Genomic DNA, 24,911 nt, shown 5'->3' with positions numbered 1-24,911 from the left:
CTACAAAAGCCACACTACTGGACAGTGAAGAAACCTCATCTTTACAGGCCTGGTACTGTGGCATTCCATGAAATCAGACACAATCATGAATCCACTGAGCTTCTGATTCCCAAGCTCCCCTTCCAGAGTCTGGTGCATGAAATTTCTCAGGGCTTCAAAACAGATCCGTGCTTCCAGAGTGCAGCCATTGGTGTTTAACCGGTGGCAAGTGAGGCCTATCTTCTTGTCCTCTTTGAAGATACCAACCTGAATAACATCCATGCCAAATGTGTAACAACTATGCCAAAAGATAATCAGCTAGCATGCCACATACATGGAGAACGTGCTTAAGAGGACCAGCCGCTATTGAATATACATACCAGGCTCTGCCGACTCCCCATGGGAAACCTTGCCTTGTTGGAGAAGAGAATGGGAGTGGGTTGGGGATGGGGAGGCAGGAGAGGCTAGAAGAGAGGGTGATCTGTGATTGGTATGGCAAATGAGTAAAAAAAATGCCTTAATAAGAAAACCCAGCCCTACAGAAAGCACTAGAAGGAAAATTCCAACCTAAAGAAGGCGGATACACCCATGAAAACACAGGCAATAGATAACACCACAGCAGTAAACCCCAAAGAAGAGAAGTATACACACACACTACCACCAAATAATAAAAATAATAACAGGAACAAACAATAACTGGTCATTAATATCCCTTAATATCAATGGACTTAATTCACCTATAAAAAGAGACAGACTAACAGAATGGATATGAAAACAGGATCCATCTTTCTGCTGCATACAAGAAACACACCTCAAATTCAAAGACAGACACCTCCTAAGAATAAAAGGCTGGGAAAACACTTTCCAATCAAATGGTCTTAAGAAACAAGCTGGTGTAGCCATCTTAATATCCAGCAAAATAGACTTCAAACTAAAATCAATCAAAATAGATCATGAAGGACATTACATACTCATCGCAGGAAAGATCCACCAAGATGAAGTCTCAATTCTGAACATTTACGCCCCAAACAGAAGGGCACCCACATATGTAAAAGAAACATTACTAAAGCTTAAATCACATATAAAACCCCACACATTAATAGTGGGAGACTTCAAAACCCCACTTTCACTTCTGGACAGATTAGCCAAATTGAAACTTAACAGAGACATAATGGTATTAACTGATGTTATGGCTCAAATGGACTTAATCAATATCGACAGAGCATGCCACCCAAACAAAAAAGAATAGCCTTCTTAGCACCCCATGGAACCTTCTCTAAAATCGACCACATACTTGACCACAAAGCAAATCTCAACAGATAAAAACAATTGGAATAACTTCCTGTGTTCTGTTGGACCACCATGGTTTAAAGTTAGATTTCAACAACAGAAAAAACTACAGAAATTCTACAATCTCATGGAAACTGAATAATGCTCAACTGAATCACCAATGGGTTAAGGAAGAAATAAAGAGAGAACTTAAAGACTTCCTAAAGATAAATGAAAATGGGAGTATCAAAATTAGCAAAATCAGAAATGAAATGGGAGACATAACAACTAACACTGAAGAAATACAGAGAATCACCAGCTCATAGTTCAAAAACCTGTACTCCACAAAAATGGAAGGGCCAGGGACAGGAAGAAGCAAAGTCTCCCAGGAGGAACAGACACCAGGAAATTATCAAATTGAGAGCTGAAATCAATAAAATAGAAATAAAGAGAACAATACAAAAAATTAATGAAACAAAGAGTTGGTTCTTTGAGAAAATCAACAAGATATACAAGCCCTTATCTAATCTAACCAAAAGACAGAGAGAGAGCATCCAAATTAACAAAATCAGAAATGAAAAGGGGGACATAACAACAGACAATGAGGAAATCCAGAGAATCATCAGGTCATACTTCAAAAACCTCCATCCCACAAAACTGGAAAATCTAAAAGAAATGGATAATTTTCTGGATAGGTACCACATACCTAAGTTAAATCAAGACGAGATAACCATTTAAATAGTCCAATAACTCCTAAGGAAATAGAATCAGTCATTAAAAGTCTCCCAACCAAAAAAAGCCCAGGACCAGATGGCTTCAGTGCAGAATTCTACCAGATCTTCAAAGAAGAAATAATACCAATACTCTTTAAATTGTTCCACACAATAGAAGCAGAAGGAATATTACCAAACTCCTTCTATGAGGCTACAATTACCCTGATTCCTAAACCAAACAAAGATGAAACAAAGATAGAGATCTACAGACTGATCTCCCTCATGAACATTGATGCAAAAATACTCAATAAAATACTGGCAAACAGACTCCAAGAACACATCAAAAGAATTATCCACCATGATCAAGTACGCTTCATCCCAGGGATGAAAGGGAGGTTCAACATATGAAAGTCCATCAATGTAATACACCATATAAACAAACTCAAAGAAAAAAACCCACATGATCACCTCACTAGATGCAGAAAAGGCATTTGACAAAATCCAACACCCCTTCATGATAAAGGTCTTGGAGCGATCAGGAATACAGGGAACATACCTAAACATAATAAAAGCAATCTACAGTAAGCCAACAGCCAACATCAAATTAAATGAAGAGAAACTCAAAGCAATACCACTAAAATCAGGAACAAGTCGAGGCTGTCCCTTCTCCCCATACTTATTCAATCTAGTACTTGAAGTTCTAGCCAGAGCAATAAGACAACATAAGAAGATTAAGGGGATACAAATTGGAAAGGAAGAAGTCAAGCTTTCCCTATTTGCAGATGACATGATAGTATACATGAGTGACCCCAAAAATTCAACCAAGGAACTGATACAGCTAATAAAAACCTTCAGCAACGTAGCAGGATACAAGATCAACTCAAAAAAAAATCAGTAGCCCTCCTATATACAGTAGACAAAAAGGCTGAGAAGGAAATCAGAGATACATCACCCTTTACAATAGCCACAAATGATATAAAATACCTTGGGGTTACTCTAACTAAGCATGTGAAGGACCTATATGACAAGAACTTTAAGTTCCTGAAAAAAGAAATTGAAGATGTCAGAAAATGTAAAGATCTCCCATGCTCAAGGATAGGCAGGATTAACATAGTAAAAATGGCAATCTTAGCAAAAGCAATCTACAGATTCAATGCAATTCCCATCCAATTACCAACACAATTCTTCACAAATCTGGAAAGAATAATACTCAACTTCATATGGAAAAACAAAAAAAACCAGGATAGCCAAAAGAATCCTGTACAATAAAACAACCTCTGGAGGCATCACAATCCCCAACCTCAAGCTCTACTATAGAGCTACTGTAATAAAAATAGCTTGGTACCAGCATAAAAACCCTCATGTGGACCAATGGAATGGAATTGAAGACCCTGACATTAACCCGCACACCTATGAACATACAATTTTTGACAAAGAAGCCAAAAATGTGCAATGGAAAAAAGAAAGCATCTTCAACAAATGGTGCTGGCATAACTGGATGTCAATGTGTAAAAGGCTGCAAATCATCCAATCTGTCACAATGCACAAAACTTAAGTCCAAGTGGATCAAAGACCTCAACATAAATCCAGTTACTCTGCACCTGATAGAAGAGAAAGTAGGAAGTACTCTTGAACACATTGGTACTGGAGATCACTTTCTAAATATAACACCAGTAGCACAGACACTGAGAGAAACAATCAATCAATGGAACCTGTTGAAACTGAGAAGCTTTTGTAGAGCAAAGGACATGGTTAACAAGACAAAGTGACAGCCTACAGAATGGGAAAAGGTCTTCACCAGCCCCATATCTGACAGAGGGCTGATATCCAGAATATATAAAGAACTCAAGAAATTAGACATCAAAATGACCAACAGTCCAATTAGGAAATAGGCTATAGAACTAAACAGAGAATTCTCAACCGAGGAAGTTCAAATGGCTGAAAGACATTTAAGGAATTGCTCAACATCCTTAATTATAAGGGAAATGCAAATCAAAACGACTCTGAGATACCACCTTATACCTGTCAGAATGGCTAAGATCAAAAACACAGAAGACAGCTTATGCTGGAGAGGATGTGGAGCAGGTGGGAATGCAAACTTGTACAGCCACTTTGGAAATCAATATGGTGCTTCCTTAGAAAATTGGGAATCCATCTCCCCCAAGACCCAGCATTAGCGCTTTTGGGTATATACCCAAGGAATGCTCAATCATACCACAAGGGCATTTGCTCAGCTATGTTCATATCCACATTGTTTGTAATAGTCAGAACCTGGAAATAACCTAGATGCCCTTCAACTGAGGAATGGATAAAGAAAATATGGTACATATACACAATGGAGTACTACTCAGCAGAGAAAAACAATGACATCATGAGGTTTGCAGGCAAATGGATGGATCTAGAAAAAATCATCCTGAGTGAGGTAACCCAGACTCAGAAAGACAAACATGGTATATACTCACTCATAGGAGGATACTAGATGTAAAACAAAGATGACTAGACTGCTGCACAACTCCAGGGATGCTACCTAGAAAACGGGACCCTAGGAAAGATGCAGGGATTGCTCAATGACAACAAAATGGATGAGATCTACATGAACAACCTGGACGAGAGTTGGAGAAATGAAGGGCAAGGATTGAGGGAAAGGAGGCTTGGGGGAGCAGGAGATCCCAGCTGGATCAGGAACAGAATGGGAGAACAAGGAATGGTAGACCATGATGGATGATGACCACATGAGAACAGGAGTGGGCAGAGTGCTGGAGAGGTCCCCTGAGGTCCACAGTGATGCATCCTCTGTTGACTCCTGGCAGTGGTTGAGAGAAAGCCTGATCTGACCTAGTCTGGTGATCACATGGCCAAACACCCTGATGGTTGGGCTGGAACTCTCATCCAGTGACTGATGGAAGTGGATGCTCCTCAGCCAGGCCCCAGGTGGAGCTCTAGGTGTCCAATTGTTGAGAAAGAGGAGAGACTGTAAGAGTGTGAATTGTTGACACCAAGATTGGAAAAGCACAGGGACAAATAGCCAAATGAATGGAAGCACATGAATTATGAACCAAAGGCTGTGGAACCCCCGGCTGGAGCAGGCCCTCTGGATAAGTGAGACAATTGAATAGCTTGTACTGTTTGGGAGGCATCCATGCTGTGGGACTGGGACCTGTCCTTAGTGCATGAGCTGGCTATTTGGAAACTTGGGCTTACACAGGGACACTTTGTTCAGCCTGGAAGGAGGGGACTTGACTTGCCTGTACTAAATCCACCAGGTTTAAATGGATCCCCAGGGGAGTCTTGGCCCTGGAGGAGATGGGGATGGAGGGGAGGGGCTAGGGGGAAGGGAGGGGTGGGGGCAGGAGGGCGGAGGACAGGGGAACCCATGGCTGATGTGTAAAATTAAAGCACAAATATAATAAATAACAAAAAAAATAGACAAGGAAAATAATGTAGAAGCCAAGCCATGTAAGGATGGAAAATACACAGATAGTCTGGATTATGTATATTATTGTGTTTTCTTTGAATTTTTTGACTGTTAATGAACTAACTACAGAAAGACTTTTGATTGTAAAGTTAAAGAGTTAAACGTATGTTTCACAGGTAAATTTTGACTTCAAAAGTTTGGGTCTAAGGATATGTTGCTTTGGAAAAGAAGTTCTGCTTTTGTTTTCACAGAAGATGAGAACCTGTGGATTGCTTCCAGGCTAATGTTGTTTGATCAACCAAGATCCCCTGAAAGTTTTCCAATAACAGCCATGACCTAGATGATCCAACATCCAAAATAGCAACTGGCTGAGACAATACAGCCTCACAGACTACTACAGCCAATATTTAATTATATTTCTAAATTTTCTCATTACACCCATAAGATTGGCAGTGTGCCAAATCAGTAGGAAATAGTATGGAAAGCTGTGCCCAAATTTCCAAAATATTGTTTATTAATGTTCATTTTTATTTAAAGAGGATTGATCATAAATATAATCTATTTCTAAAGGAGAAAAGGGAATATAGATATGACAGGATAAAAGGGTAGATTAGGGAACATACTTTTAAAAAGCAACAACTCTCGCTGGGTGGTGGTGGCACACGCCTTTAATCCCAGCATTTGGGAGGCTGAGGCAGGTGGATCTTTGTGAGTTCGAGGCCAGCCTGGTCTACCATGTGAGATCAGGAAAGGTGCAAAGCTACACAGAGAAACCTTGTCTCGAAAAACCCCCCAAAAAATAAATAAATAAAATAAAAAATAAAAAGCTACTACTCTCTTGAAATATTTTATATTGATTATTTTAGTTTGATACAAATTTAAAGTTAATTTTGTTATACTATATGTATATTTCTATTCTTATTTAAGGTATTATGTTTATGCAACTCATTTAAAATTGTATTATATAATTAAGAAAAACTAAAATCTCAACCAAATAAACAAACAAAAGGAATATTTGATGTAATTGTACAATTGATAATGATAAAAATTTTAAATAAATAATCATTACTTTAATAGAAACATATGATATAATGTTAATTAGAAATCAAGTTTACAAAGGATGTGAAAATCTTGCTGTGTTCTGTAGAGGAAAGAAAGGAGATATATTGGCATAATTTTGTAGCAAAATTCCAAAAGCTTTTCTGTCACTTTCCCTCATTGCTGCTTTTTTTTTCTTTTATTTTTTTATTATTTCAATGTTCACTATTGAACTTCATCCCCTATCTACAAATAACCAACACACAGGTGTGCAACACAAATATTAGATGTGTATTTACCCATTGAGGATGCTATTGTGAGCCACCTAATATTTCTAAATTTCAGATTTTTCTCACTAAGAAATGATAATAACACCCCTACTATCCAGTTGGTGGAGAATCAGGATAATGATTAATGTCAAACAGCAATGATGGAAAGATAGAACAACCCTAGCCCTCCCCCAAACCAAACTATTTAGACCGTGAAGCTGGTACAGAACAGTTTGACAGCTCGGCAAGGATGAAACATGGGTGACAGCACCTAGAATGAGCCAAGGCTGATTTCTGAAGAGCTGCTGCTGAGGAAAGGATTCAGTGATTTTCTTTCAGTAAAACAGATAATGGACAATTACTCACATGATACAGAATATACAGCAAAACTTTTGTGAGAAATTATTGTAAGAATACTGGGCCTTTCAGTGGAGAGATCAGTAAAGAGCACCTGTTGCTCTTCCAGAGGACCTGGGTTTAATTCCCAGCATCCACATGGCAGCTCACACCTATCTGTAACTCCAGTTCCAGGGCTTCTGACACCATCACACAGACTTTCATGTAGGCAAAACACCAATGAACATAAAATAAAAATAAATTATGTACTTAAAAATGTACTGAATAGCTCCTGTGCAATAATTTTTTTTAAACCCGAAAACTCTTGGACATAAACACTATATGTTGTTGTTGTTTTTTTTTTTTTGGAGCTGAGGATCGAACCCAGGGCCTTGAGCTTACTAGGCAAGTGCTCTACCACTGAGCTAAATCCCCAACCCCAACACTATATGTTTTAATTAATTAATTATTATGTATCTAGATACTGCGCCTGTACATGTGTCTGTGCATCACATGTGTTCAGTGCCTGTGGAGGCCAGAAGAGTATGTCAGATCCCCAGAACTGGAGTTATGAGCTGCCCTGTAGAGGTTGGGAATGCAACCCAGGTTCTCTGGAAGAGTAGTCAGCACTCTTACCTGCTGTGGAGGTTTGAATGAAAATGGCCCCACAGACTCACAGATTTGACTACTTAGTCTCCAGGTTTGGAACTGTTTGGGAAGATTTAGGAGGTAAGGCTATTTTGGAGGAAGTGTGTCACTGGGGGTGAGCTTTGAGTTTTCAAAAGCCCATGCTATCTCCAGTTAGCTTTGTGTCTTGTACTTGTGGATAAGATGTAAGTTCTCACTCTCTGCTCTAACATCATGCTTCCTGCCATGCTCCCTATCGTGATGGCCATGAACTCCAGTCCTCTGGAATCCTGAACCCTCAATTGAAATGTTTTCTTTTATAAATTCCCTTGGTCCTGATATCTCTTCACAGCAATAGAAAAGTAACTAAGAAAACTGCCAAACCATCCCTCCACCCTCTACCCTCCACCCTCCATGCTCCACCTTCCACCAACACTTATATATAAAACTTTAGTGCAATTCCACATTCTCCCATGAATGTTACAGTGAACATTTGTGGGAATCTACACCCGAGGAACACAAGTTTGAATCATGCCAAGGATTTAATGTAAGATTTGAATAAATATTAGTCTCATATTATATACTACTTCTAAATACTTTAAACCCTTTCTACTGTATGGATGAAAGAGAGAAAAGAGATGGCACTGTAAGGGTCATCTTTCCCCTTCCATTCAAGTTCTCTACCCTGGGTATGGAGTATACTGTGTAAGGCCCTGATTCTGTGGCTTCCTGTGTGGTTTAGCACAAATGTCTTAAGTCATTCTAGATACTTCTTTCATTCTGTTGGGCCAACCTCTCAGGAAATACCTGGTCTATTTTTATGTCTTATTTTTATAGAATTAATAATACAATATATTATAACAGCCTTCCAATTCTTGTGATGGTGGGGAGTTAGCATAGACAAGCCATAGGCTGTCTAGAATCCATCAATTATTTAACTATATGTCATATTTTTCTGTAGCAGGAATCTTGACAGGTCTTATATTAACAAAATCAAACTTGAGGCCAGTTATTGGGGTGAATGCTGGAAGATCAGAGAAGCAGAACAAGCCACAGCTATCTCACCTCACCAGTTCCTCAGCTGATCCTGTTTCCTCAGATTGGAAGCTTCTGTGTCCTCATCCAAAATGGATCTCAGCTGAACTGCTGCTCCAAAGCCTAAAAGCTTAACCAGTCAAATGCCTCTAGTTTCTGGTTCTCACACTTTATATATCTTTCTGCTTTCTACCATCACTCCCTGGGATTAAAGGCTCACTTTCTGGGATTAAATGTGTGAGTCACCATGCTTGGCTGTATCCTTGAACAGATGGATTTCTGCCTCTGGAATGCTAGGATTAAAGGCAAGGCATGTGCTACCACTGCCTATCCTCTATGTTTAATATTGTGGCTGTTCTGTCTCTGAGCCCAGGTAAGTTTATTAGGGTGCACAATATTTTGGAGAACACAATTCCACCACATTTTTCTATTTGGTTGAGTAAACTTTGAGAAGCAATGTCCAGCTCCTACTGGGATCTCACTCTCAACTCTGCTTATCTCTCTAGTCTTTGTGATCTCTGTTGAATTAATTCAGATGAGACAGGGTGTAGGGTAGAAACAGGCAATGTTTAAAACAAAATAACATGAGGGCCTTTTAAGTGTGAGAGTATCAATGAACAAAGGAGTCATTACAGAGACCACCTCACCATTCAGTCAATCACTGTCAACCCACCAAGGAGCTCTCTGCTCAAGAAAAGCATGGGGAGGTCAGAGGACAACTTTCAGGAGTCAGTTTTCTCCTGTCATCATGGGTTCATGTATCAGCATCAAGTCATCAGGCTAGTGGTTCTCAACCTTTCTAATACTGTGATCCCTTAATACAATTCTTCATGTTGTGGTGACACTACTCATAAATTATTTTGTTGTTATTTAATAACTGTAAGTTTAATACTATTATGAATCATAATGTAAATATCTTATATACAGGAAATCTGCCTGATATGCAACCCCCAAAAGGGTCACAACCCACAGGTTGAGAGCTACTACTTTAGGCTGAGCCATCCTGCCCTCCCTGAAGGAATGATCTTTCCATAGAAAACCTTATTTAGTTGAATCTTTACATTGTCAAAAGAACAGAGTGCATAACTCTTAGAATCCTTGCAGAAATACACCCAAAGGACAGTTTTTAGACACTGTCCAGGAGAATGTGTCAGTTACAGGAAATAATTGGCAAATGCTCAAATCAGCTGTTACCTTATAAATTGTGACTCACAGACAAATATAGATTAAAAGTGAAACTACAGAATGAGTAGTATTGCTATTAGATAGATACCAAACCCCACTCAGGATATGTTGGTATCTTGTTTATAGGAAACTTACCACTGTTGAAAAGTGTTGGTGACTACCTGTGAAATTGTTAGTGCTACCACATTAAAGACTATGTTGTGGTGTAGAGGAGCTTGACAGAGGGCTAAAATTGTCTCATATCTCTTCAAAATTCCATTCTTCTTAAAAAACTAATACAGTACATTATTTATTCCAAACACTAAAACATCATTAGTTCTACATACTGTCACTGTAAATGTTGTTGAGATAGTTTGCATGCTTTTTAAAAATCAAATCATCAATTTTAGTGTGTTATTACACATTTATTGCATTTTTTAAATGTAGACCAGGCACAATCCAGGTACAAAGTAGCTATGGGTGACCAGAGGCCACCATATTGGACAGACAGCTCTGAGTGTCGGTCTAACTCAGTTCACGTCTACACTTCACTTATGCAGATTACAATTGTGGCAAAGAGTTCTATAGACATCTCATGGAGGCCAATATTTTCTATTCTGTATCTAGCCTGTGTTGCTGTTTGCCTGGTGAGGTCTCTAGATCCTGAGGGAGTGAGGAGATGTGGAGACAATGACACAGACTCCAGGAGGCTGCAAGCAAGCTCACTTATTTTTAGCAAAGGGTAAAGCCTTATATAGTCTATATACCTCATCCTGGGGATGAGTTCTGTCTTAGAGCTCATTGCTAAGTTGATGCTTTCTGATAGGTTCTGGAATCTGCTGGCCATTGCTGGCCTCCAGGTCCCCCTTTGGCTATTTTTGCAGGATGCCTATTCATTGCAGGAGCAGTATAGCAGCAGTTCTGCCTGCCATAAGCCTGTATGACATTTTTCATAACTCTAACTTTAAGACTAGAGTTTATATGCAATTATGTATAATTTTTTGAGATAGGGTCTTACTATGTATCTCTGGATGTCCTGGAATTCACTGTGAATTCTAAGTTGGCCTTAAACTCACAGAGATCCACCTGCCTCTGGCTTTGGCTCGCTAGTGCTGGGATTAAAGGGATGGGCCACAACACCCAGCCCAAAATCATATTTTTATTATGCTTAGGTTCTGTAAATTATAATGATGTGTATAATTTCTTTACTTCTTAAATTCATAATCTATTCTTGTTCTGAATTGCTTACAGGGTCGATAACAGTATCCTTCTTCAGAACTACTAAATCTTATCTTCCTGTACAAAAGAGAAATGCCAAATGTAGAAGTTATTGACATTAGGGTGCAGAGAGCTGAACACTTATATCCCTGGCCAGGCTACTCCTCAAAGGAAGACTACAATAATAGACATCATCCCTTGACAAGATCCAAACCAGTCCTCAGGCAGAACTTGTACTGTGACAAAATGAATTCTTCATGAAGAGAATGAAGTCGGGAATGGAAAAAGTTCTTTTAAAAAAAGATTCATTTTATTTTATGTGTATAAATACTTGGCCTGTGTGTATATATGTGTACCACATGCGTGCCTACTGTCCTCAGAGGCCAGAAAAGATTGCCAGACCCTTGGAATGGAGTTATGGATGTTTGTAAACCACCATGTGGGTGCTGTGACTGAACCAAGTCCTCTTCAGGAGCAGCAGATACATTCAACTAACTCTCCTGCCCCTCCTCGGTGCCTCCCAATCTGCCTGTTATGTATTTTTTCCTCCATTGTCAAGTCCTATCTGAATCCTACCTCTGGCACTTTGTTGAGACATGACTTTCTAAACTGCCAGGACTATTACCAGATTAATAACTAGCAGGGTCTTTCTGGTAAAGAACAATGAATTCAATTTCTACTTTTTCCAGAACAGATCCAATGGTCTTGTTAATCACCTGGGCAGGAAAATGGTCTTCATGAAGGCCATGAGGTTTTAGAATAGTACACAGCCTAGCCAAGGATGAAGGGTGGCATAGACTCACTGTGTTATTTAAAAGAAAGACAAAAAACAGGACATCTACCTCCCAAGCACTAGAACTATTGGTGTTTGCCACTGTGAAAGGCCACAGAGTTAATGAATTTGTTTGTATCCTACAGCATCATACAGAGTGAAATGAGCATGTGGTAACATTTAGACAAAGGTTCTAGCAGCTGAAAGGATGTCTGCATCCAGATTAAGTGATCTTTGAAGACCTTGACTACATTGCAGAACTGTTCCCTGATTATGGTATGATTACTGGGCCTAAACATGAGGCTTCTATAAGGAAGTCCAGTGGTCAGAAGGTTTCTATGGCCACCGCAAGTATTTTCTCCAGTGGGAAGGTGCAGAAGCTTGTACACCTGCTTACAATGTCAGCTTTTAATGAACCCAGCGAGAAGCTGTGAGCTTGTGTTTCTTGGTAGAAGTCCAGGTAATAGTAAAAGATGTAGAGGAAAATGGAGCCAAATACAAATCTGAGCTTAGTATATGACACTCTTGACAATGCCTTCCTAACTTACATTATAAGAGAGCGTATGTCTGCTTTCCAGGACCCAGGTAGGGAAAGGTGTAGAAAAGAAATCTGTCTGGCAAAAAAAAAAAAGCTCGGGTAGGGTTGGATTGCTCTCTTAGTTGGGGTTTCTATTGCTGTGATGAAAAACTATGACCAAAAAGCAAGTTTAGGAAAAAAAGGTTTATTTGACTTACACCTCAGTATTGCTGTACATTATCAAAATTCAGGACAAGAACTCAAACCTGGCAGAATCAGTAGGCAGAACCTACTGCACAGGTCATGGAGGGGTGCTGCTTAGTGGATGCTTCCCATGGCTTGCTCAGCCTGTTTTCTTATGGAACCCAGGACCATCAGCCCAAGGGTCTCACCACCTAAAGGGCTGAGTCTTCCTAATCAATCACTAGTTAAGAAATGCCCTAAGGGCTTGCCTACAGCCAGAACTTATTGAGGCACATTCTCAATTGAGGTTCCCACCTCTCAGATGTATCTAGTTTGTCTCAAGTTGACATAAAATTAGCTTCCATGAGGGTTCTTGAAGAGATGTACATATTTTTTAACTCATATTTCTCATGACTTACAGTGGGGACATTTTAATTACATACACACTCCAAGGTCAAATTTGATATTTTTAATGTCAGAGTCAAAAAAATAAAGACATCATAAGTCAATAACCATTTTAGAACTAAAGGACATTACAAGGGAAAGCACTGATGATAGTGAATGTGAAGAAATATCAACAGTGATGTAACTCAGAAAACTGACAATTATTAATATGGATATGGGAATACATCATAATACTGCATCAATATTAATTTCTTGAGTCTTATCATTTTAGAATGATGCTATAATAGAAATTGCCCAGAAAATATTTATGGACCCTTTTGTATTATTACTATGACTATTATTATTATATGCTTCATGAGACAGAGTCTCTTTCTGTAGCTCATGATGGTCTCAAACATACTATGTAGCCTAGACTACATTCAAACTCAAATAATTATAAGATTGTAAGTCTGAGTCATGATATCCAGCTGGCCTCAGTGAATATTACTGTATCCTTGGGTTTTCAATTTACCAGCAAATAGGGCAGACAGACAAAAAGAAGGAGGGAGGGAAGGAGAGAAAGAGAGAGAAAGAGAGAGAGAGAGAGAAAGAGAGAGAGAAGAAACAGAGAAAGAGACTGAGAGAGAGAATGAGAACACATATAGGCTGTGAATGGTTGTATGAGTTTCTTGAAATAGGCTAGCAATTATTCATCAAATATTAAATTGTATTTTATAGAAAATAAAATTAAAAAAATTCTTCTTAACATAAATTCTTCTACCTGCAAAAAACAAGAAATACTAACTAACCAACCAACTGACTCCCAAACTGCACCAGAGTTCTTAATTGTGATGTCAAAGCAATGGAATATTGAAATGGTATATCCTAGTGATGATGAGTTAGTTATGTGAGCTATTTATCAGCATTCTGGATTTGGTTCCATGTGTCATTCAGGAAACAAAGGATGATTCCACAGGGCTTGGAACAAAGGACATCCATTCTCCAGACATAAGCTGCTGTGTTCAGTAGAATGGGAGAAAGCTTCTTATTAGATTTCAGTAGAACATCTCTTCTCTTTCCAGTTCATTGCCATGTTTGCTCAGCTGACTGAGTCCTTCAGTTAAGATATTCAGTCATTAAGTAGTCACAAATTATCACAAGATACCAACAAAAATGACAAAATGTTCCATTTTTACTTTACCTTCACACTGTACATGGAAACAGGGAATTTATCCATTCTCTTTTCACAGATACAGGGGTGGTTTCTACCACAGTCATCTTCATGTATACCTCCAAAACTGAGATACACACAGCCTCCACTTCCCTTTAACAATTTCGCTGTTGTCAAATTACTGTAAAACAGAACATGCACTGGGCAGTTATTAAAATTTGAAACATATTGATGTGACATAGGTCATTATTTTAAAAACAATTTTTATTGACCAAAATATACAGAATATAGAATTAATTGTGTTTCACTGAAGGTTCTTTGTTTACTCTAAATTCATTTAAAAAATTATTGGGCCAGTGACATAGATCAGTGGATAGAAGCCATTGCCACCAAACTTGACATGCTGATTTCAGACTTCAGATGCCACAGAGTAGAATAGGACAAGTGACTCCTTCAACTTCCTCTGACTACAGATGTGCTGTGACATGGGAATACACATGTATACATATACACAAAAATAAATAAATGGCCAGGTGCTGGTGGCACACACCTTTAATGACCTCTTGTCTTTACCTCCATGATGATGCCCATTTGGAGCTCTACACAAGCAAGTCAAGTTAATCTCATAGCTGCTCACTAAAGGTCCATTAGAACCTGACATTGAAACAGATATCTAAGCTACTGCATCTTCCCACTAGAGAAAATGCTTCTGGTGGTGAAAGAAATCTTCCAACACCAGGGTTTTTATACTGAATTCTGAGTTCTGGTCCTAGTAATCCTACCATCACCAGGGGGCAGTTCTGTAACACAGTCAAGTTCTACAAAGATATTTTAACCTGGATTCAGGCATTCTCTCAGCCCTGGCACTTCACTCCATATGTTACCACTTGCCATCTCTGACTCTGTATGGTGCTGTAGGATGTACATAAATTCATGAACTCTGTGGTCAGTCATGGTGGAAAATAGCATCCATCCTGGTGCTTGGGAGGTAGATGCAGAAGTGGGGCTAGCCTATATGAAATGATACTTCAAATAGAAAAGCCAAAATTAATAGCAACAACAATAATATATATATATATATATATATATATATATATATATATATATATATATATATATATATATACTTTGAATATATTAAAACATCTTGTAAGGCTGTCTATCCTCTGGCCACCTCTGTGACAACCTGCTTGAAAGTATCTTTAGAGGAGAGAGAGGGAATTATTTTCCTGCATATTTGGAACCTTGCTGTCCACACTTGCTGGACCACATTCAAACAGAAGTAAACAGACCTACCATGTTCCCAGGCACTGAATAAAAGATTCCTGAGACAGTTACCACTGTGAATACCATGCTTCAGATAGTTTCTGCAGCCATTACAGAAGACATTCAGTAAATGCCTCAAAGAAAATGACATCATGAAAAAATCCAACAGAAACAGTACATTGAATCCATAAAACTTCAGACTTTAGGATTACCATCTAACACTTGTAAAGTAATAATAGTTGGTATCTTTCAAGAGACAAAGAACAGGACAGACACAGTTACACCTACTAGTAGTCCCAGCACCTGCAAGTTGGAAACACAAGGATCAGGTGTTCCAAGACAGTCTGGGACACATGAATTGTTATCTAAATAAAAACAAAAAATTAAAATGATTTTAAATGATATAAAGGGTAATAAAAACTACAATTAACTCCTTCATTTCTGGTGAGAGTGAAAACTTATGCAGTCACTTTGAGATGTGACATGGTTGTTTCTCAGAAAATTGGTATTCAACATACCTCAAGACCAGCTATGCCACTCTTGGGCATATATCTAGTGGAAGCTCCATCCTACCATAATGACATTTGTTCAACAATGTTCATAGCGGCTTTATTTATAATAGCCATTGATATGAATTATTGCATGTGGGGGGACTCCAAAGGGTATCCCAAGTGTGCAGAGAAACATAGTGGGCAGATGCAGTGGTGGGCTGAGTAGATGCAGTGGTGGGCTGGGTAGATGCAGTGGTGGGCTGGGCAGATGCAGGGGCAGGCTGGGCAAATGCATGCCATGTGGGCAAGCAGCTGTGGCAGAGGTGGCAAATAATTCACAACCCAGACACTGAGTCCATGTGGAGAGTTTGTTGTAATAAAGAGAAGAAGAGAAAGATAGGACAGAGAGAAAGAGAGAGAGAGATGTCAAAGAGAGAGACATGTCAAGGGTGCCAATCCATGGAGTAAAAAGGTGGAAGAGAGAGGGGAAAGAAGAGTTTTTCTTAGAATGAGGTTTTTATATCAGGATCCAGGACAGTGCCAAGGGACAGCTCAGAATACTAACATTGGTTTCCAAGGGGAGGGTCAGAATATTAACAGCCATAAACTAGAAATAGCCTAGAAGTCCATCAAAAGTAGAGTGGATAAAGAAAATGTTGTCCATTTACACAATGGAGTACTATGGAGCTGTTAAAAACAATGACACCATGAAAATTGCCACCAATTGGAAGGAACGAGAAAAGATCATTCTGAGCGAAGTAACCCAGACCCAGAAAGACAAACGTGGTGTGTACACACTTACAGGTAAATATTAGCTATAAACTAAAGGATAGCAATGCTGCAATCCCAAGACCCAGTGAAGCTAAGTAACAAGGAGGGCTCAAGTGGGGCGGGGCCAATGAATCGAATTGTGAAGGGGAAATAGAATAGACATTGCTGGTGGAAGTAGGAGGGTTTGGATTGGGGTGGATGGACATGACAACTGGAAAGGTCAGGTGGGGGAAGATGGGGGAAGAGAGTACTGGCAAAGACAAGTGGAATGAGGGGCATCTCTGGGATGAGCTAGAAACCTAGTGCAATGGAGACTCCTAGCAATCTATGAGTGTGAACCTAGCTAACCTTCCTAACAATGGGGGAAACAGAGTCTGAATAGGCCATTTCCTGTAACCCAGCAAGACAGCCAGTGGATGGACTACCACCCTCAACCCAGCTGCAAAACCTTCAATCTTCAGTTTGCCCTACCTAAAAAGAGATACTAGGGTAAGGTGGTGCAGAAATTATGGGAATGGACAACCAATGTCTGGTCAAGCTGGAGACCCATACCATGAGAGGGAGCCCACCCCTGACACTGCCTGGAGGACCAGGACCCAGAGGCCAGACAACCCAGAGACCTAGGATGGAGCTGAACATTACTGACAAGTCAATGAAATGATTCATAATAGTCTTCTACACTCATAGATTGCTGCCTAGCCTAATTCCCACCAGACAGGGATCACCCAGCAACAGCTGGAAACATGAAGAGACACACAGTCTAACCCCTGGAAGACCTTGGGGAATCATGGAGAAGAGGGGAGGAATGATTGTGAGAGCCAGAGTGGCACAAGGAAACCCCAGAATCAATTAACCTGAGCTTTTTTCAAAGGATGAAAAGTGATATGCAGGCTGCTGGGGGAGAAAAGATATGAATGATCTTACCCAGCACTGGAGCCTGCAAGCTTCAATACTGACCTGCTAGGCAAGATGTGCCCAGTGGTACCATTTTTAAAGGATAACTCAGTGCTTTCTTATTAGAGTTGAAATCTTTACTACATAAGTGATATCATGTTTGATATTGTAATCCAAATAAAAAGGCCATGATTGTGGAGTTCAAGGACCTAGGGTGGAAATTGCTACAATCATGTTGATAAGTGGGTATGTAGTCAAACTGTACTCTTAGTACATGTGTTTATGGCTTATAACTGGGCTGTTCTAGACCTTGGTCAGAGAAGCTTCTTTTATAGTCAGTTGTAATTGGTACAGATCAGCAGAACTAGTCAAAGTTCAGAAAAGAAGAGTAAATGTGTTTAGCCCTATGGGAACATCTTCAACTCCCTTCCCTTCAACACCATCCCTAAGGAACAACAGGAAAGAGAAAGTGGGGGGGGGAGTAAGAACCTGATGATAGTAAAAGCTCTGTGACATCCTGCCATCTGGACATGACAAGGCTTTCCAACTCACAAACTCACAGCAGCTGTGGTTACCTACATGAGACCTGAACATGAACAAGCCAACCAAAATTCCAGCATAGTTGTGGAGGGGCCCTCTAGCACTTATGGAGATAGTATTGTTAGGTGATTGCTACTGGAAATGAGAGATACATTCTTTATTTAGTATTTGGCCACTGGGAAGTATCCTTGCTCCAGTGGATAGACTACAAACATGCACCAGTGGACAGCATCAAGTAAGAAAACATGAGTGTGATGGGAACACCAAAGGTACAGTCAGAGGAAGGTTGAGAGGGCATGTAAATGATTCTATGATCATATTTCATTCTGTATATTTATGAGAATTTAAAGAAATGGTAATAATAATGAAAATCAATGAACAGTTTTTTACTAGGTCAGAAATGTACAAGCTTAGAGCTTATAGACTACAGAAACCTTGAAATGATATGCATATATATTAATGTGTTTTTATGTTTATAAATTCACAATTAAATAAGCTAACTACAGTAACAAGTCAAGTGTACGTTTAAGATACATTCATAATATCTTTCAGGATGAACAAGTTACTTCACATGATCTTATGCTTTTTGTGTGTGTGTGTGTGTCCTCTGCATCTTAGAACATACAACCCTGAGCTGTGTTCAATATGACATCACTAGCAGTCAGCTTCTAAACCATTCCTCTTCCCTGTGTAACACTTGATCAAACACTGTCTGAGGCATCTTGTCCTGACCTGTGACCTCCCTAGAAAATGAGGAAAACCATGTAAAATGAGAGAGAAGTCTTTGCAACCATCCTCCCAACTGTGCACCAGTGTTAAAGTGTGAGGGTTCAGGAAACTCACAGGTTAGATGGGACATTGCCAATCCATTGCCATTCTCCTTTGCTTCCATTATATTTTAATCCAGTCCAGTATCCGTTTGTAGTAACCTGGGACTGTAAGAACTTCTGTAAGAAAAATAACACATATTGTGATAAAATGTCTGTCTGACTGGTGAGAAAAGAACAGGATTCCAGGCCCCAGATATTTTTATGTCAGTGCTCTGCTGTCCAGTCCTCCAGCCCTTCAGTCCCTCCAAGTTCATTTTTAAAGTGATCTCCCACTAGTAGCTCATTTATGTAAAAATAGATGTCAGTTAGTTAAATTATTTAAAATGAAAACTTCAGGTGACCAGAGATACTGGATTCATGAAATGATTTGTGACTGTTTCTCAGAGAAAGTATCAATGTGTAGCCAAGGCTGTTCTTTAATTCAAAATCTCCCTGCTGCAGACCCCTAATTGCACATTGCCTTCTTGGCTCCTTAAGCAAGTCTGACACTTTATGAAATTACTCAAATACACATTTCAGAAGACTACAGAAGCATGTGGGAAGTGTTCAACTTTAGTGACCCATGATGTTATTCAGATCAAAAGAGAGAGAACTTGTGGAAGGGAGATATTTGGAAGTAATTACACTCGTATGTCTTACACGTGACATACAAGTGGAATGATTACTATTAAATCTACTGAATATATTTTAGGATACCAGTTTAAATTTTACTGTTTACTGTATCATATGGAAAATTATATCATTACTTGACCTTAAAACTTATTTTATGCTGTAATTATTCAGACATGTATTAAATTGATAAAGAAATTGTACATCATATTCTAAATGCCAATGTTTCATGCTGATCACTCAACAATTTCTCTAGAAAAATACCCTGTATGTATTTAAAGAGATTTCTTTAGTGACAAATATAAAGTTAATCTCAGGATCCTGGCTACTCATTTTTCATTAAATATTCGTTTCTCAATATAGATCTTTTTAAGGAAACTTAAGAATATTAGGAAGGAAATTATGGGCAGTTTCAGTGAAAATCAACATGGGGCTAACAGGAAAAACTGTTTAATTCCAAGGCTCTCAAATAATTTCCATTTTGCAGATTGACTCAGAGGTCAGTTACTCTCTCTATTGTCTTCCAATTACTCATCTCAGGCGGTCTCACTTCTGGGTTCCAAAGTGCAAACCCTAAACTTGGCCTCTCTGGGTGTAGTTGACACTATATGGAGATAAATAACTGTCAGTCACATGATGTGCAATACCAGAGGGCTAAACTTATTCAGGTAAAACATGCTTCTCTGCATGATTCTCTTGCAGATTCCTGGGAAAGGGAAGGGATTGCAAGAACAGGACTGTCTCCTTAGTAATGAGTCTCCTCATACCCGACCCTGATCCTGAAACTAAATAGGGAGCAGGAAAGGATGGACTGGGAAACTTTTAATTGTGTGTTTTTTGCTGGCATTACAGGAAAACCACATACAACTGCTAAAGGACTCTTTTGTTTTTGAAACACATGGGCTCAGTATCTCACTATCCAAGGGTTAGAGGAGTCTAAAAATAAAGAAGCATGTAATTGTCTATGGTACCAGTTCATCATCATCATCTGTCTTCAAAAGGAATAAGCTGCAGGCCTGGCAGGTCTGTTTACATCCACTCCAGTGTTTATTTTCCATGATGACATAATAACATTTTATCCCACAGCAGAACAAATGTCCTTCAACATGTTTTCCTATAACAGAGAAGGCAATGGTGAAAATTCTCATTTTCTGGTATTCTGTTATTAGAATTGTGGTGATATTTTGTATATGCTCTAACAAATAAAGCTTGTTTTAAGATCAGAGGGCAGAGCCAACCAGAGTTAGCCATAGAAGCCAGGCAGTGGTGGCACACACCTTTAATCCTAGCACTCAGAAGGCAGAGGCAGATAGATGATCTCTGTGAGTTCAAGGCCAGTCTGGACTACTCGACATTAATCCAGTCTTCTAAAAAGAGAAACAGAGTCAGGGAGAGCGGCTCACAGCTTTAATCCCAGTAATGGGAGTTGCATGGCTTTAAACCCAGGACAAGGAAGATTGAGACAAAAAGTGATAAGACTGGGTAGAGAAAGGAATATATGGTGGGTAGAAACAGGACTCAGGGGTATTCAGTCTGAGGATTCATGGAGACAGGATCTTCCTCCTTTGGCTGAGAAGTTGGAGAGGTGAGAATTGTCTGTGGCTTGTTTCTTCTGATCTTTCAGATTTACCCTGATATCTGGGTCCAGGCTTTTATTTTAAGACCTATTATGATTTGTGCTATATTAGATAACTACACATATATAACTAACTAAAACCTCACAGCTTTCGGAAATTGAGATACTAGAATGCTGAGAGACCCCTGCACACCCATGTTCTATGTAGCACTGTTTATAATAGAGATATGGATAAAATTTAAGTGTTCATTAAGGATGACTCAATAGAGAAAATGTAGCATATACACACAAAGGAATACTATTATCCTTGAAAGGGAAGAAATCTAACTGGGCATAATGACTTATGCCTATAACCACAGCACTACACAGGCAGAGGCACGAGGTTCACCTCTAGTTTAAGGTCAGCCTAGGTTAAGCAGTGAACTCCAGGCCAGCTTTGGCTATACAGTGAGTTCCACACAGCCTAGGCTACTGAATGAAACCATTGTCACATCTAACACCCCCAAAGAGAAATCCTGACCTAAGTGACCAATTGTGTAGTAAGAGTCTCCCAGGTGATTCCTGACTGTTGCTCAGTTAGTGTCAGGAGAAAGTGTCTTGTTATGTAATGTGGGGATCACACAACATAACACATATGTTGAGAGTAGATACTGAAAGATACAAAACGAGCTATGCATTCCTGATGATCCATTACTAATGAGACAGCAGAGTCTTTGCAATAACTTCCCTTTGTCAGAAGTCTACAAGAAAGTATCTCAGAGAAGCATGGATGAATATCAAGATAAAGTACAAAGTGAAACAAACCAGAGCCAGGACCATACTTTGTGATATCAATCAGATGAGATTTACAGCATCCCCAGTTCTAAGTAGTAGACTTTGTAAGATCCCAGGGGCTGGAGGGAGGGCAAAGGAGCTCTTGCTGCTCAGAGGCAGTTACAAGGATGATGCAAGGCTAGATCTGCAGTAATGCACTGTGCCCACAGTGGCCCAAATGCTACTGTACACATACAGCTGTGCTGTGGTCTATGTTAGATGCATAAATAAAAGACAATCATGAAGCTTTTGATGGTGATTTCCTGTTCTCCTACCTTCAAGAGTACATCCACATGCCCAAAGTATCAAATTTGAATACATTACCATGTGTGTAGTTTACATAGCTACAATATCTCAATAAGATTTATTTGTTTGGTCTGTGCTGGGGACTCCTGTTCTCTATTAATAAACTTTTATGTTCAACCCTTGCTTTTCTGAGGGAAGGTATCATCACTCTATAGTTCAGGCTGGCTTGGAATTTGCTGGACACCTAGACTGTTCTCAAATTTGCAATCCTCCTGCCTCAATGTTCTAATCACAAGCATTGCAGAATCATGCTCCCATTTAGAGATGGTAGTTATTTTATTCTAAAATAATAATATAAAACATTTTTAATGAATCTGGAATGCTTTCATGACTATTTTTGGACTTTATTATTTTCTCTGTCACATATTTTAAAATTTTCCAGTTGGCAAGGATATTATTAGTCCTTGAATAATGAAGATTGTCAACCCCTGCTATCATGAACAGTGAGATCATATTCAAGAGTTCTTTGTGTACATTAACTTTTGAAAAAATACTTAACAATGAATGATAAACCATGCCAATTAATGTAAACAATGATGCAAGGAAAGAAAGTTTCCTTGTAACACTTGATAGTTTCATCTCTGTGTCATTCAGTGACAGAGATACACCAGTGTGGGCACCATGGTGAAGCTCCCATGTGTGCTGCAGTGAGCTTCACTATGGTCACAAACAGGCCAACTCTTGATACCAAGGCAGAAGGAAAACAAACACCCAAACACAATTATTTTTATGACTGCATCCATGTAAATACTTTATGTCCATTTCATCCTAAGAATTTGGTAAATACTCTCTTACTGGAAACTTCCACATTCTGTCAACAACAACAACAACAAAAATGGGGACTCAGATTTGCCCACACATGAAAACGACCTGAATTCTCAGCTGTGCTGATTTGAGCTTCCAACCCCTGGGAGAAGTGGGAGACAGGATAGCCACTGAGTTCTAGAAACTAAGATTTTCCTAATCCAAACAGGGATTTCCAGGCTTCCAGCCCCCTCCATGAGACAAGGAAATTCCACCCACCAATTAGCACAGGGATTACCAGCATTGATAGCTGCTAACTGGACTTCAAATCTTCTGGAGAAGAATCAATACAGAATAATGCAGTTCTTTATTCACATGATTCCCTCCTTACCTGTATGCTGTATGCAATCTAAAACAACCTTAGTTTTCCCACAGCATCTGTTCTGTTTTCTTTTGAGGGAGTCTGGTTCCTTTTGATGTTTGAGGTCATCACACTCTCTAGATTTATTTCTCAGTATTTCTTCCTTTAAGTAGTTGTCATTTTGCAGGATGTGGTAATTTTCAGTGAGGTTGTTTAGAGTTCTTTGAAGTTCATATTTTTTCTTGACTATACTGAAAAACTAAAATTAGTAGCAGATATAACTCAAAAAATTCCCATAAGAAGTAAATATCTAATTTATGATTAGAGAAGAAAGCTTCTCATTGACTACCAACATATATCATCATTTAATTGCTATTTTAACACTAAAAAAGTAATTCTTCAATTAACTCACTATAAAAATGGAAACTGAATTTCTCGCTATTGGCAACTTCAGTGTAAAGTAGGTGAAACAGCTAAATAATATTAAGATGGAAACACCACATGTCCTGATTAATTCATTGTTTTCACAGCACAAAACTAACAAATAAATACTTAAGTAAAATGTTCAGAGAAACATAACACAACGTGAAAATTTGACCCCCTGGATAGGTGAGACAATTGAATGGCTTGAACTGTTTGAGAGACACCCAGTCAGTGGGACCCAGACCTGTCCTTGGTGATGAGCTGGCTGTTTGGAACCTTGGGCTTACAGGGGACGCTTTGCTCCTGTACTGAATCCACCAGGTTTAAATGGGTCCCTGGGGGAGTCTTGGCCCTGGAGGACATGGGAATGGAGGGGAGGGGCTGGGAGGAGGGTGGGGGTGGGGGCAGGAGTGGCTGGGGGGAGGGTGGGGGCAGGAGGGGGGAGGATGGGGGAACCCATGGCTGATGAGTGGAATTGGAACACAAATATAATAAATTTAAAAAAAAGAAAATTTGAATAAAGAAGTAATAGCACAGTTATCACTGAAGCAGGTAGAATACCCACAGGAGGACAGACAATAATACACAGATATACAGCAGTATTGGAGCCCAGTCCATTAGCGGTTTTCTCTAAGGATGTGATGGCATCAAATGAAAGATAAAGCTGACACTCCTGAACTTCTACTTCTGTGTACAGATTCAGTCTTTTCACTTAATCATGCCATCAATATGGGCTGGGAAAAAATCCACAAAATGACATAATTTATTTTGTACAGCTGTTTCTTACAACATGTATATGTCAGATTCATAATTACTTGAGCTCCCAAACCAGAATATGACATACACATCTATTATCAGAAGGAATATGATCATGAGTAAGACAGACTAAGGCAGTTCAAGGCAGTCCCAGTCATGTAATGTCCAAGAGTTCAGGGGTCCAGAGAAAACAAACTTGCAAATTCCAGCCCACCTGGAATGTCACCTAGTGACAAAGTAATGGACAAAGTATGATCTTTGTGTCATAACTAGTGTCTGTTGGCATTACCTAGGCAAAAGATGTATTTGAATTACTCACTGTATATCAGCCACACCGAGACTGCCATCATCAGAAGTAAGCAAAGGGCCCCAAGAGCCACTGCAATGAGATGTAAGGAGATTGACAACTTCTAAAGACATCAAAATCATCACCAGGAACAT

At 39.3% G+C, this 24,911-nt stretch overlaps 1 protein-coding gene across 1 annotated transcript; it reads right to left on the bottom strand.

The window, feature by feature from the left end:
• On the bottom strand, positions 1 to 24,911 carry LOC118580306 (killer cell lectin-like receptor 2). Its single transcript, XM_036181967.1, has 6 exons — positions 24,790 to 24,911; positions 23,322 to 23,542; positions 20,463 to 20,605; positions 18,896 to 18,999; positions 14,121 to 14,271; positions 1 to 246 (listed from the first exon to the last, which is right to left on the bottom strand). The coding sequence occupies exons 1-6, from the start codon at positions 24,909 to 24,911 to the stop codon at positions 1 to 3; spliced, it is 987 nt and encodes a 328-aa protein (XP_036037860.1).

The sequence above is a fragment of the Onychomys torridus genome, chromosome 3 (genome assembly GCF_903995425.1).
Source record: "Onychomys torridus chromosome 3, mOncTor1.1, whole genome shotgun sequence".
NCBI classification, from domain to species: domain Eukaryota; kingdom Metazoa; phylum Chordata; class Mammalia; order Rodentia; family Cricetidae; genus Onychomys; species Onychomys torridus.
Note: the sequence above shows the minus strand (reverse complement) of the source record. Positions and strands in the feature narration are given on the sequence as shown.

Excerpts from the sequence above, each read along its gene's own strand:
- LOC118580306 (XM_036181967.1), bottom strand. The coding sequence starts at position 24,911 with ATGTTCCTGGTGATGATTTTGATGTCTTTAGAAGTTGTCAATCTCCTT. Across the intron at positions 23,543-24,789 it reads CTCGGTGTGGCTGATATACA|TATAGTCAAGAAAAAATATG; the intron begins GTGAGTAATTCA and ends TTAGTTTTTCAG. Across the intron at positions 247-14,120 it reads TTTCCATGTACAGTGTGAAG|GTTGGTATCTTCAAAGAGGA; the intron begins GTAAAGTAAAAA and ends GATGTTATTCAG.